The sequence below is a fragment of the Candoia aspera genome, chromosome 8 (genome assembly GCF_035149785.1).
Source record: "Candoia aspera isolate rCanAsp1 chromosome 8, rCanAsp1.hap2, whole genome shotgun sequence".
Taxonomy (NCBI): Eukaryota; Metazoa; Chordata; class Lepidosauria; order Squamata; family Boidae; genus Candoia; species Candoia aspera.
Window position 1 is genome coordinate 1,032,672 of NC_086160.1, and position 13,996 is coordinate 1,046,667.

The 13,996-nt window shown below is 44.5% G+C and overlaps 1 protein-coding gene across 1 annotated transcript in view; it reads right to left on the reverse strand.

The window, feature by feature from the left end:
- RGS12 (regulator of G protein signaling 12) overlaps nucleotides 1-5,902 on the reverse strand; it is a 72,589-nt gene extending 66,687 nt beyond the window's left edge. The window contains exon 1 of the mRNA XM_063310835.1: nucleotides 3,917-5,902. Coding sequence (XP_063166905.1) covers nucleotides 3,917-5,755 — 1,839 coding nt within the window. The 5' untranslated portion in view covers nucleotides 5,756-5,902. The remainder of the gene's footprint in view (nucleotides 1-3,916) is intronic.
- Nucleotides 5,903-13,996: the final 8,094 nt, after the last annotated feature.

Consider the following 13,996-nt stretch of genomic DNA (forward strand, 5'->3'; position numbering starts at 1 on the left):
CAACTATCACTTTAGAAAGGTATTCAACCCATTACTCACACCCAAACAACTCTCTTGCACATTCACACACCAGTACACAAAGAAAGCAACTGTGGAAATCCGGGCTCGGCAAGTATGGACCTTTGGATGCTAACTTTGCAATGCATCCTGCTGAGTTTCAGACTTCCACTTCTATGAGCCCCAGACAACATAGCCAACAGTAGGTCAAGATGACCCCCACTGGCAACACGCTGTAGTCTCCCCCCTCAATGCTCTGGAGCACATGAAGCAGCACAGATGTTGTGCTGGTGTTAGGTGGCAACAAAGGGACCTCGTTGAGATCTCCACCATCTGCCATGCCGTTATGTGCACAGAGAAAAAGAGGAACCTGCCACCCTATTCAATGTGAGGGCTCCGGGAATGTAACTTGCAAGTCTCCAGTGCTCTATGGATCGCTATTGCTATTAATTTTACAAGAAGATTAGCCCTAACATTTGGAAGCATGAATTGCAAATACTCAAATAAGCACTTACTGCATTCTTGTTTATCACAAGATATCCATAGTTCCAATTCACTATGAGCAGTTGATATTTGCTGAAATAATCCAAAGATACTTACTGAGGCACGGACAATGCAAACAAAATTGCATAACCCTACATCAGTTCCTTTTGTTGTGTAATTATTCTGTCCAATCTTTATTTCCATTTGCAGAGTTTCTTTTTTAAAAAGTTCTTTGTCAAGCAAAATTAGCAGCAGCTGGAATTGGTTTAGTGTCGACATTGACGCTGTAATGTAATCTTAATCGTAGGTTTCTGTTCTATTTTTAAACAATAGAGTCTAAAATGATTGTTCTATTATTGGGTGCTCTGAATTAATCTGAGAACCAAACGTTTTATGATATGGGACATATGGTTTAAGTAGCAGTCCCGCTTTTTTCCCCTCCAACTTCTCTGTACAATGTAATGCCACTGACCCATCCTCTAACTGCACCCTCCGTTATTCACCTCCACTCAGTGTCTCTGAGCATGCAGCGGGGTGGATCCAGACTTAGGTATGTGCATTTGGTACGGGACAAACCATTCAGCATCTCCTCCTTTCCCGAGCAGCTGCTCCTGCGCCCCAAAAGTGCCACCCAGACGGTCGGTAGATCCTCCCATGTCGAGCATTCAGGAGAGAGCCCTGTCAGTCTCCCTGAGCAGAGCCATTCCCGGACAAGGTCTCTGTTTGGCCTGAGGACATCCTTTCCTTCCTTCCCCGCTTAACGCTACTGCAGACCAAGGCGGCCTGTTCCACTCAGGGCCGTCCCACACCCCTTTAGGGGCTACGGGGGGAAGGAGGGGCAGGAAAATCTGTTTACCCAGCCCAGGTATTCAAGCTACATCAACGTCTGCCTGACTGACTTCTAGGCAGAGTTGCATCACCTTAGACAGTGAAGAATGTAAACATGAAAATGTTCAACAGCAATCCTGCCTGTACATCTGTCAAGACCAAGCCCACTCTGAGTAGATTCTCTTCATCTGTGCAACTTATTCAATTAGTTCCTATCACTACTGTAGATCCTTTGCAATATAAGCATTGTGCTTTCTGTTGTTAACACCAAATGGACTGCTTAACACTGTCACAAGGTTATATCAGCAGTATACAAAGTCCTCTATTGCAGGAAATGGAAGGAATAACATGAATCATTTTCTGTGACGAGCGCAAGTATTTGCCTAGAAATTATTACTTATTTCATAATGGCACAAACAGCACATAACGTCAGACTGTCTTCTCAAACACGAGAGGGGTCCAAAGAGTAGGTGATGGAACGTGGTTTCTGTAGCTCAGGGTTGAACTGTGGACTCCACGGTTCAACCCTGAGCTACAAATATTCTCTTCGACTGATGGCATCTGTCACGTTGGCGGGAGAGCATGTGAAGGGGCTTCTCATCTTGTGTGTAAAGTTGCTGTGGCCTGCAATGGTGCTACTGATGCACATGTGGAGGCAAAGCAGGCATCTGGGTTGGTTGCAGGGTCTGGTTCCATTGGTCAGTAACACATAACATTACGCTGTGCAGTACCGGAGAGGGACCTACTCCTGTTTGGGCATTTATCACTGTTTCTCGATCTCCGCAGGCTGGGAGGTGCTAATCAAAAAGAATGTTAACTAGATTCTCTCTTTCGTTTGAGTGTCTCAAGGTTTATCTCAAGAACTTGAAGGACTTGTCTGGGCAGAAAATGGCACCCTCTTTCTCTTCGAAAGTTTGGCAGCTTTTGCTACAGATGTGAACAGACTATGGACAGTTTCCATCTGTCTCCTGTTCAGAGAACAGCTTGATTTGATATTACGTTGCTTTGCTCTGACCATACAAGAACTAACTCTCCCATTCCTGTGTCTGAAGAGAACCTAGAAAGAAGTGGGCAGTAGGAATTGGAGAATCCATTAATGGTGGACCCTGTGGGGGCAGAGCTGGAGACGAACAGAAATAGGGGAAGCAACAGGTCCTTTATCCCTGTCCTTTTTGCCCTGGTTAGAAGGAAAGAAGGGGGCATCTTGCACACTGAATGGGTGACTTCCTTCGTGCAGAGATCTGAGGATTCTCAGAGGGTGGTGGTGAATCTGATTGCTCGGGATAAGGGAGACAATTTGGGGGACAAGTTAGGAGGCTCTGAGGAAGACAAGGATGCTATAATTTAAAAGTCTGCTCTGCCTTGCATGTGAGTAGAATAATTGTGATGAGCTTTTTCAATAAACACCTGGCTGTGCTTACAAGTGTCCAGCCCATGACCTTCACCAAGATTAAAAAAAGACGTAATTTAAACCCATCAGAGAGGGGGAAATTCATTCCTATAATGTGAATTTTTGAAATGGGGTCCTTGGGACCATAAGTCAAAGGCTGGACATCTAGATGACAAGGTGTTCTGATAAATAACTATCAAGTTTTGAAGAAGAGTTAAAGATTAAGAACTAAAAATTAAGAAGGAGGTAATCAGTTCCAGAACAAACACACTAACGGTATGGCAGTCAAAAACAAATTGAAGGACTTTACATATGGGAGGAGGGCCTCTGCCAAACAACACTATCTAAGTTCTAAAAGATTCTGAATGGGATTCTGTGCAGATGTGTGTCCCAGATGTGTTAATCCCAGGGAAAATAACTTGTTTTTATGGAGAACTGAGTCCCTCTAAATCAGCCTTTCTCAACTTTTTGACCCTGGAGAATCCCTTGAAATATTTTTCTGGCCTCGGGGAACCCATGCACATTCAGGCTTTCCATGTTGCAATTCCTGAATTTCTGTGCAAGTATATATTTTCTTTAAGTACATAGCCTTCCTTTTCTCTTGGGTTTATTCTTTTAAAGTCAGTTATAGCCTTCCAGCACAGTGGGCCAATCACGAGTATCATCCTGCCCCAAAGTTCCAGTGATGCTCATCACATTGTATTTGCCTTCTGTTGATCTCCGTTTATTTCCCATAGAAACACCTGGGTAGAAACACCTGAGTTGCACCACCTCCTGCAACTCCATAGTTCCTGCCCTGGCCTCCTGCTTCTCCCTTTTTACCTTTTGCTTCCCTGCCCCACGCCTTCTGGGCTTTTGCCACTCTCCCCCTTTTGTTGTTGTTATTGTTGTTTCATTTTTTAAATTATTATTTGGTTTCTGTACATTGGTTAAAGTCTATGACAGATTGAAGTGGTAAATAAATTCCATAAGTAAATAATTTTTAAAAGCTTATTGTGCATAGGACTTTATATACAACGTCAGTAATTATTAGCTATATAGAGAACTGTAAAACAATGGGCATTCCAAGTCTCCATTGCAGAAATGTAGCAGATGTTTATCAAATATTTCGATTACCCGTAATCTATTTTTCATGTCCCCAGTAATGGCAGAATATGTATTCCCCACAATTTCTAATAGCATTTCAATCCAATTAGCATATTTTATTAACATTCTTACCTTTTTCTCTTCTTTGGGCTTTCTGAAACTCTGTTGAGAATCAAATGAATTTGCAATATGAAATTCTTTCTCAGACAGTTCTTTCTTTTGGGAGATTAGATGAGGCTGGCCAAAGCTGCTGTTGACCTTGTATCTATCAGCAGGGATTTTATTCATAGGAGGGGGAAGCGTCCCACAGTTGACACTTGACCAGCCATCTGTAGAATCTGTGTATGACTCTTGATCGCTTATACATCCCTGTTGCCAATCTTTTAATACATGAACAGGCAACCACCTCTGATTGGAAATGTCCACAGAATTTTTCTTACGTGGTGGCACTGAGCTTTTGGAAGAAACCACTGGAACTTCAATATGAGCTGAAGAAGCTAGCAATTTACTTAGATTTTGAGATTTATCATTCTGGAACAAAGGTTCTAACCCTGAGTTTTCTTCTTGTTCATGACCAAAATTCCAGTGGGAAACAGCCTGACCTCTATTTATTGGACTGCCCTGTATATTACTAAGCACGTGTTTGTTTGAGTTGCTTCCTAAGTCAACAACTAAAACCCTACTTTTTTCTTCTTGGTTAATATTTCCAATTCCACTGTCACTGTTACTGCTCATACTGTTGTTCTGATGAGCATCTGCTTCTCCATCAAGGAAGGCCCTAGCACGCACGCCCTCAATGAATTCCCCCATGTCCCTGTACAAAACAGAGACAAACTGAAGAACCGGTAGAGATGACAATGGAAACTCAAGACAGCCATTGGTATCAGGATCTGCTGTGCATTCCAATCCAAACCGTCGTGCAATGCCCTGATGAATTTTATGACTGAATAGTTCCGGATCCACCATAAACACATGGCACGATGTCCTCAAAACTGCTTCATCCTCCTGAGCTAAACTTCCATCATCAATGCTCTGCATGGTAACTAGCCCAAAAAACCTTCTATCATCGGGACACAGAGCACTAAATGCTAGCTTTTCTGCTGGATACTTTGCAATCACAACCGACTGATTAGTACACAGCTGAATACAGTCATGCATAATCTTCATCACCACTAATGAATGGATTCTTTGTTCTGCCCGAAGACGACGCATGCATCCACGGATGGCCTGCAGGCTATCGTATTCCAGATTTGAACTTGAAGAAGGAAGTTCAATTGATCCAAGGTAGCCCACAACCATAGCCACGTTTAAAATGCTTGCATCGATTCCAAAATAATCCTGGTTTTCCAATCCAATTGTAAACACTGAGTCATCATTCAAGGTTTGTGGCAGTTCCTCGTATAGAATGTTAGGCATATCGTGTATTTGTTCAGGTTCTGTTTCTAACTTAGCCACTTCGTGAACTGGCATTTCCTTTCTTTTTGATATCTGCATGTTATTAGCACAAATATTAGAATTTTCGAAGATCATGTTGAAAATTTCACCTGATTGCACTTCCTCGACCACTTTCTCTGCGCGGTTTATACCCAGTCCTTTCACGTCAGGCTTGGTCTTTGGCCACCCCTTCCCATCATGAAGCCCAACCTCTTCATCACTTGAATAAGGTTCTGCATGACCAACCCCTTCAGCAATGACCATGTGTAAAACCCCAGAGCATTTGCCTATTAGCTTCACCACATCTTCATGGGATGCTCTTTTCACATTAATTTCGTTTATCGCAAATATTTTATCACCTGCCTTAAGTCCCACATAACCTGCAGGACTTCCTTTTAAGACAGAACTAAGAACACAGGGAGCTTGACCGGAAAGAGTAAATCCATATCCTGCTCTCCCTCTAGCAACTTCAACATTTCTTATGCTGGAGCCATGAATGCGCAATCGCCGTTTCACTCTCTCTCCTGGTCTGTACATGCTGGTATTTTGTTGGAGCAGAAAATCTATCCAGAATTACATTTTCATGGCCTGTCAAGTCTGTATCTTCCCTTGTCCTAAAGGAAAAAGAAAATATGTTCGTAAGCACCATTGCTAGCAGTGACTACCTGTAAGGTTCAAAAGGCATCAAGGAACCAAGCCACACGGGGCTTTTACAGGCCAAAGCAAGCACTTTGAATGACACTCAGAAGCATATTGGAAGCAGTGCAGGAGGGCCTGAAGTACAGTGTGTACCAGCTAACAAGTGGATCACTGCACTATGCACCAATGATCACTTCTGAACACGCTTCAAAGGCAGTCCCATGTCGCGTGCATTGCAGAAGTCCAACCATGGGCTGATGAGGGCTTGAGTTACTGTAGTTTGGCCCTCTCACTCAGGCAGGGTCATAATTGGTGAATCAACCAGAGCTGGGCAAAACCTGCCCTGGCTAATGCCTCCACCTTTCCATCCAGCAGTAGCTGTGAGTCTGGAAAGAGTCCTAAGTCTCAGGCCTGCTCCTCCAAGGGTAGTGCTTCCCCATCAAGAGACAACATTGGAGCTAAACTGATGGATTACCTTTCCCAGTAACTTCATGAAAATATTAGACAGTAGATGAGAAGATTGAACCAACAGGCACACTACAAGGGAGCTCCTCCCTTACCAATTGCAAAACAGTGTCTCCAATCTCCCAAACATGCAGGCAATCTAGAAGGATACCATGATTAATGCTACCGAAGGCTATTGAGAGGTTCCAGAGACTGAAAGGGCTGCACTACCCCAATCCAGATCCTGACAAAGGTAATTCATTAAAGCAATAAATGCCATCTTCATCCCATGTCCATGCCTGACTAAAAAGTGTCCAGATAATTTGAATCCTCTAGGAGACTCCCCATCACCAGACAATGGCTGTCCAAAACAGGTGGATCTAGGGAACATTTCTGTAGGAGAGGGTGAACCACAGCCTCTTTCAGGACTGCTAACATCAAACCCCTCCCACCTTCCCACTGCTGACTTGAAATGAGGCGTTCACAACATCCCAGATTTGGCTAATTTATTTGCTTGCTTATAAGTAACATTTCTAATGCCATCCGATTTATCAATGACTCCAGGTGGGCTGAAGGAGCAAAAACAAAAAAAGTATGGATTGAGACTACAAGTGACTGATGACATTTTAAAGAGCGCTCTAGTAACTTCATTGGCGTTCACAGGCCAAAAGGAGTCCCAGATGGAATGGCCATGTCAACCTGATTGCCACTTTGGATTCCACTCATGAAGAGTCAAAACTCTGGAGAATCTTTGATTTTATTGCCAAAGTACTTGTAATGGGAAAAAGGAATAACCACAAGGAACAGGAGGAAGAGCTGCTACCAAGACAATGGCCAGAGAAAAGAAATCTGAGTCCGGGGCAGAACTGTAATCCAAGTAAGTGTCTCTGTCCCCAGTTCTCATGAAGATAAAAGGAGAGAGGGGGTAAGTTCATTCAGACTTGCAAGATTGAGGCCAGCCCTTCAAGGTAGACCAGACTAGGAAACCAAAGTTATGAATGCTACTGCTGCTGTTATTATAAGATTACAATAATGTAATTTCCCCTGCAGTCAAAGTAGCATCTCCACTAGTAACCATATTACATTATAGTCCTTTCCTTTTTAACAAATTCCTTCCAATATCTCTGGGGCAGGCAATCATATCATCATCATCTTGTATGCCACCCGACTCTCAATGACTCTGGGTGGTACTAGAATTGTAGAACTGGAAGGGACCACAAGAATCATCCAATATAATACTCTGCAAATTGCAGGAAAAAACAATTAAACCATCCATGAGTGACTCCATGTTGGCAATTTTTAAGAAGAAGCTGAACTACTGTTTCTTAAAAATTGCCAACATGGAGAACCCACAAGCTCTATAGGTAGACTGTTCCATTGTCTTACCATCAGGACATTTTTATTTTTAAATTAAATATACAGTTGTAATCAAAATCATTCAACCCCCATTGCAAATCAGGTTGATTCTCAAAATGTACAGACTTTCAGCTGTTTGCAAGGAACAAATCAAACAAAAGCAATTGAAATAGCTCAACACAAGGAATGCTTCAAGTGGTGCCCCCAAATTCAACTGAAAATGCAACTTATCATGACTTCTCCAGTCTCAAAATTATTCAACCCCTTCATGGCAAGCATCTTCAGTACTTAGTAGAGCACCCTTTTGCTGTTATGACCTGCTGCAAATGAGATGCATAGCCAGACACCAGCTTCTGGCAGTGATCCTGTGGAATCTTAGCCCACTCCTCATGAGCAATGGCCTCCAGTTCAGTAATATGCTTGGGTTTGCGTGCTGCAACCGCCTTCTTCAAAACTCACCAGAGATTTTCTATGGGGTTCAAGTCAGGTGACTGTGATGGCCACTGTAGAATCTTCCAGGACTTCTTCTGCATCCAAGTCTTAGTGGAATTTGAGGTATGCTTGGGATCACTGTCCTGTTGGAAGGTCCAAGGACGCCCAAGCTTCAGCTTCCTTACAGACGGCATGACGTTTTCTCCTGGGATTTCCTGATACTTCAATGAATCCATCTTCCCATCCACACGCTGCAGGTTTCCAGTGTCAGAGGATGCAAAGCAGCCCCAGAGCATCACTGCACCACCACGCTTAACTGTAGGCAGAGTGTTCTTTTCAGCGTATGCTTCATTCTTCTTCCTCCAGACATACCGCTGATCCATCGGGCCGAAAAGTTCTGGTTTTGTTTCATCGCTCCACAGAACAGAATCCCCAAACTTCTGTGGCTTGTTTATATGATTTTGAGCATATCGGAGACGACTTTTCTTGTGCTTTTGGGTCAGTAGTGGTGTACATCTTGGAGTTCTGGCATGGGAACCTTCTGTGTTTAGTGAGCGCCTTGCTGTGCTCACTGAAACCTCAGTGCCTGTTGCCACCAAGTCTTGCTGCAGGTCTTTGCAGTCACTCGAGGGTTCCTCTCCACCTGCCTTCTCAGAAATCTGCTTGCAGCCACTGACAGCTTCCTTCTTCTGCCCCGTCCAGGTAGTGTCACCATGTTCCTTCAACTGTGAACTTGCGAACTACGCTTCCAACGGTGTCTCTAGGAACATTCAGTGCCTTTGCTATCTTTTTGTATCCTGTTCCTTGTTTGCGAAGGGCGATGATCTCTTCTCTTACCTTTTTGGACCATCCTTTTGACTTAGCCAGACTGTTATTTCTAACATGCAGTCAAACGTGACACTCAACAAACCCATAGCCAGTTCAGGTATTTCATGTGTTCCTGCTCAAGCACACCTGGTGCAACTAATGAAGCCCCTGATTAGTTGCATCAGACGTGCTTGAGACAATACCTGTTTTGCATTCTGTACGTGTGCTGTTGTGACAGATTCTATTCAGGGGGTTGACTAATTCTGAGACTGCAGAAGTCATTGTAGGTTGCATTTTCAGTTGAATTTGGGGGCACCACTTGAAGCATTCCTTGTGTTGAGCTATTTCAATTGCTTTTGTTTGATTTGTTCATTGCAAACAGCTGAAAGTCTGTACATTTTGAGAATCAACCTGATTTGCAATGGGGTTTGAATAATTTTGATTATAACTGTATGTAGTTGCAACGTATATGTATTAAATGCTGGTCCTAGCATCTATGTCTGTGGAAAATAGCTCCTGGCCATTGTCCTATGGCTTCCCTTCTCAAAATCTAAGGCTCAAGTACTCTACAGGCCTTCACTAGGCAGCAGCTCCCAAGTCTGTCTTCCACTGATCGCCTGAAGTGAGAGCCACAACATTGCTCAAGCAAATCCCAGCAACTAGAGCTCTACCACAAACTATCACTCATGCAGACATTTCTGGATATGCTCGTCCAGTAACAATGCTAGTCTCCAGAGCTTGTGGGAATAAAGGGCAGATTTCATCAAGGGCACACAGAACTCAGCAACTGCCACATGCCACTGAAACAATCTTAACATCCCCTTCCAACTTCCTCAGCTCATTTCTCCCATCCAGATCATTCCCACACACATCAATCTCCAAAAACCCTGTGTCACAGTCCACACTCTACCACCTCTGCATCCAACCCTCTACTGGCACTTAAAACACTTCGGCATTCTTAACTAAAACGTCTTAGAAAAGAGAAGCTGCTACTCAGAGCCATTAAAAAAAAAGGAACAATTCCTCTCCGCATCTTCGGGGGACCAAGTAGGTTGATTCTTCTCCACATTCGGAAGTTTCTGAATTCTGAGGGGTCTGTGAAATCTTCTGCCTAGAATAGTGGGTGCCTTTGGATCTGGGGTATGACACAGTTGCTCAGAGCACACTCTTCTGGGTTATGAAATCTAGACTGTTCTGATGAAGGTAATGAAGCTAGAAACAGGAGGCTGTGAGTTCTAGTCCCGCTTTAGGCCTGAAAGCCAGCTGGGCGACCTTGGGCCAGTCACTCCCTCTCAGCCCAACTCGGTGCAATGTAGACTAGCCTCCTCGTGGTGCACCCCGGGCAATGTGACTTGTCACGGCTAAATAGTCTACACATCTGGCTGCTGGACCTCACAAGGATTTCCCAGCAAAAAAAAAAGCATGGACACCAAACTGCTAATGCCATATGATTAAAAAAAAAAATCAGCTCTGTAGCAGTGAAAGTGAATGGAAGTTTTTTTTTCCACCTTGATCATTATGTCCTTTCAGTGGCATCTAGTAGAGCTTTGTTGAGTGCTTGGAGATCTACTCTATTCTAAGTTCTGGTTCAGGAGGAGATCTAATTGAACGTTGGTGACATTCTGTAACATGTTTACTTATATTCTGAGGGAGAATAAATTTTTTCCAACAATGTGATTTAGGCAAAACGATCTCTGTAGTTTAACCTCTGTATGTGCATGGTGCATGATCTGAGCAGATATTGAGAATGTTCAGTTTTTACAGTCTGGTTGATCAAGTATCATCAACCGTTTGCTTGATCTTTGCTAAGGTGGCTGACTGCACCCATCGAGGAGGCGGCCATGGTATTCTGTGGGGTGCGAAATGAATAATGCCTTGAGGACTTTAACAGCAAAAAGACAAAAGCTCGTCTCAACTTTGTCAAGGTTTTTGAGCGTATAGTAGACAATTGGATCCAGGGTATCTCGGTTGAGACTGATTTTATGGATCTATTCCAAGCCGATTTTTCTTTCCAACCCAAAGGAATGTTGGGATAATTCTCCAAAACCCGGATAGAATGGAATCAAATTTGGTGTGTAGGGAGAAGTGAGTGTAATTCCCTCTTTTGAGGGAGATGGGTAGTGACGAAATTTGAAATATAAATAAATGAAATATAAATAAAAGCCTCTTAGAAGGTTGGCAACTGCCCCATTCTAAGCCCCCGTTCCCCCACCCTTTATTACGTTCGCTAATGGTACAGGGGTTGGAAAGAGTGCCAGAAGCCAGGTTCTGCCTGCTTCTCGACCTTTTAATGCCACAAATCCATTGGCTGGCATCTTGGGTCAATGCTGCCAAGAGACAGAAAAGGGCAGGCCTCTCTCACCACGTTCCTCTGCTTGGTTAGGTGGCCTAGGACAGGGACTCTATTACCTGCACCGTGTTTGAGTGTCTTATCTGTTCCTGCCAGGGCCAGTTATACCATTTGTCTTTTCCTGGGGAAGCAGGCTGCTCTGTGGCCTTCTACACCCAGTGCCTGAAAATGGAGAAGCGGGAATGACGCTGAAGGAGCTCTGAGCAGCAGAGCCTGTGGAAAGCCGCCCCAGGAAGGCAGAGTCCAGAACCACCAAACTGAAGCCGCAGAACCCACGGGAGAGACTGCAGCGGGAAAGGCCTGGTTCCATCAGCCTCCTCCCTTCCTCCCCTTCCCCCCCCACAAAAAAGCCTGGAGCAGCACTTCCCAACCTCAGCCCCTTGAAGGTGGGTGGTCCCCAACCCCACGCATGCTGGCTGGGGAATTCTGGGAGCTGAAGTCCACCCATCTTCAAGGGGCTGAGGTTGGGAAGCGCTGGCCTGGAGCAGCGGCAACCCCGGGGCGGTCAGGCAGGGTCAGCAGGGCTTGGGAAGGCGCCACAGGGAGCTGGGAAGCCAGGCAAAGAAAGACACCGCCCGGTAAGCAATTAACAATGCAAGCAATTAACAACTGACTGCATCTAGGATTGTGTCATGTTCATCATTCCAATGGTCTGGATCCATCGTAACGTTTCTCATGTCAATTTCCTGATCCGTGTCTGTCATTTGCTGGGAGGAGAATTTCAGCCGTGCCGGGCTGTAATCTCCTTACTGTTACTGAGGAATGTATGTTTGGGTTATTGCATGTGTTCAAGGTTACTTTCCCAGGCCGATGTGTAACGGTTACCAACACCTGGGAGGGGGTGGTTGCTATGCTGGGGCGAGGGGCGGGATATGTTTGAAGCGAGGGTTTTTAGTTTGTATTTGGCGCGCTTTTGGTCATTCTCAGCTTTCTTTGTATTTGCACACTATTCTTTCAATAAATCAGTTTTCATTAAGAACCTGCTTGTGAGGCTGAGTATGTCAGAATAAGGCAACCATTACAGACTGTGAGGGAAGGCAGAGATCGAAGGCCCTTGAGAGCACAAACAGGCGTTCTGCTGGGGCCGCGATCAGTTCTCAGACTGATAAGGATTCAGAATTCTGGATAAGGACCCGTAATAATTAAGAACAGAGCCGCATAAGGAACAGGAGTATAATAAAATAAAGGTAATACATAGGGTAGAAAGGATTCCTGATGTAGGTATAAGGCAACCAACCAGAGTCAAAGGTAAATAATTTATTATACAACAAAACCAAAGAAGAATACGGACAAGCCTGTTGTTACTGAATAATCAATAATCAACCATTCCCAGTTTGGTGATTAAAACCCGTCCTGGGCCTAGATGTGGGGCTATCCCCAAGAGAACCCGTGACGTGGCCCATCCGACAGGCTCATCACAGGCAGCCCCCAGGCTGGCCACGAAGCCTGTGCACTCGGTTAATATCCAAGCAGTTCGGCTGCAGAAGAGGGCTGATCAATATCACTACTTCCCTGATCAAAAGGCCAATCCTAGCTCAGGAACTTTTTGTTTTATTGACTATTCTAAAGCCTTTCACTGTGTGGACCATAACAAATTGTGGCAAGTTCTTAGTGGTATGGGGATACCAAGTCATCTTGTCTGCCTCCTGAAGAATCTGTATAACGACCAAGTAGCAACAGTAAGAACAGACCACGGAACAACGGACTGGTTTAAGATTGGGAAAGGAGTACGGCAGGGCTGTATACTCTCACCCTGCCTATTCAACTTGTACGCAGAACACATCATGCGACATGCTGGGCTTGAGGAATCCAAGGCTGGAGTTAAAATTGCTGGAGGAAACATTAACAATCTCAGATATGCAGATGATACTACTTTGATGGCTGAAAGCAAAGAGGAACTGAGGAGCCTTATGATGAAGGTGAAAGAAGAAAGTGCAAAAGCTGGCTTGCAGCTAAACCTCAAAAAAACCAAGATTATGGCAACCAGCTTGACTGATAACTGGCAAATAGAGGGAGAAAATGTAGAAGCAGTGAAAAACTTTGTATTTCTAGGTGCAAAGATTACTGCAGATGCTGACTGCAGTCAGGAAATCAGAAGACGCTTAATCCTTGGGAGAAGAGCAATGACAAATCTCGATAAAATAGTTAAGAGCAGAGACATCACACTGACAACAAAGGTCCGCATTGTTAAAGCAATGGTGTTCCCCGTAGTAACATATGGCTGCGAGAGCTGGACCATAAGGAAGGTGGAGAGAAGGAAGATCGATGCTTTGGAACTGTGGTGTTGGAGGAAAATTCTGAGAGTGCCTTGGACTGCAAGAAGATCAAACCAGTCCATCCTCCAGGAAATAAAGCCAGACTGCTCACTTGAGGGAATGATATTAAAGGCAAAACTGAAATACTTTGGCCACATAATGAGAAGACCGGACACCCTGGAGAAGATGCTGATGCTAGGGAGAGTGGAGGGCAAAAGGAAGAGGGGCCGACCAAGGGCAAGGTGGATGGATGATATTCTAGAGGTGACGGACTCGTCCCTGGGGGAGCTGGGGGTGTTGACGACCGACAGGAAGCTCTGGCGTGGGCTGGTCCATGAAGTCACGAAGAGTCGGAATCAACTAAACGAATAAACAACAACAAGCTCAGGAACGATCTGTGGATCTTAGATTCTTCCAATCTAATACAATTTGAACTGAGTGACAAAGGCTGTATAACTCCCAGGACCTCCATCATATGGTCAGCTCAGGAACCAG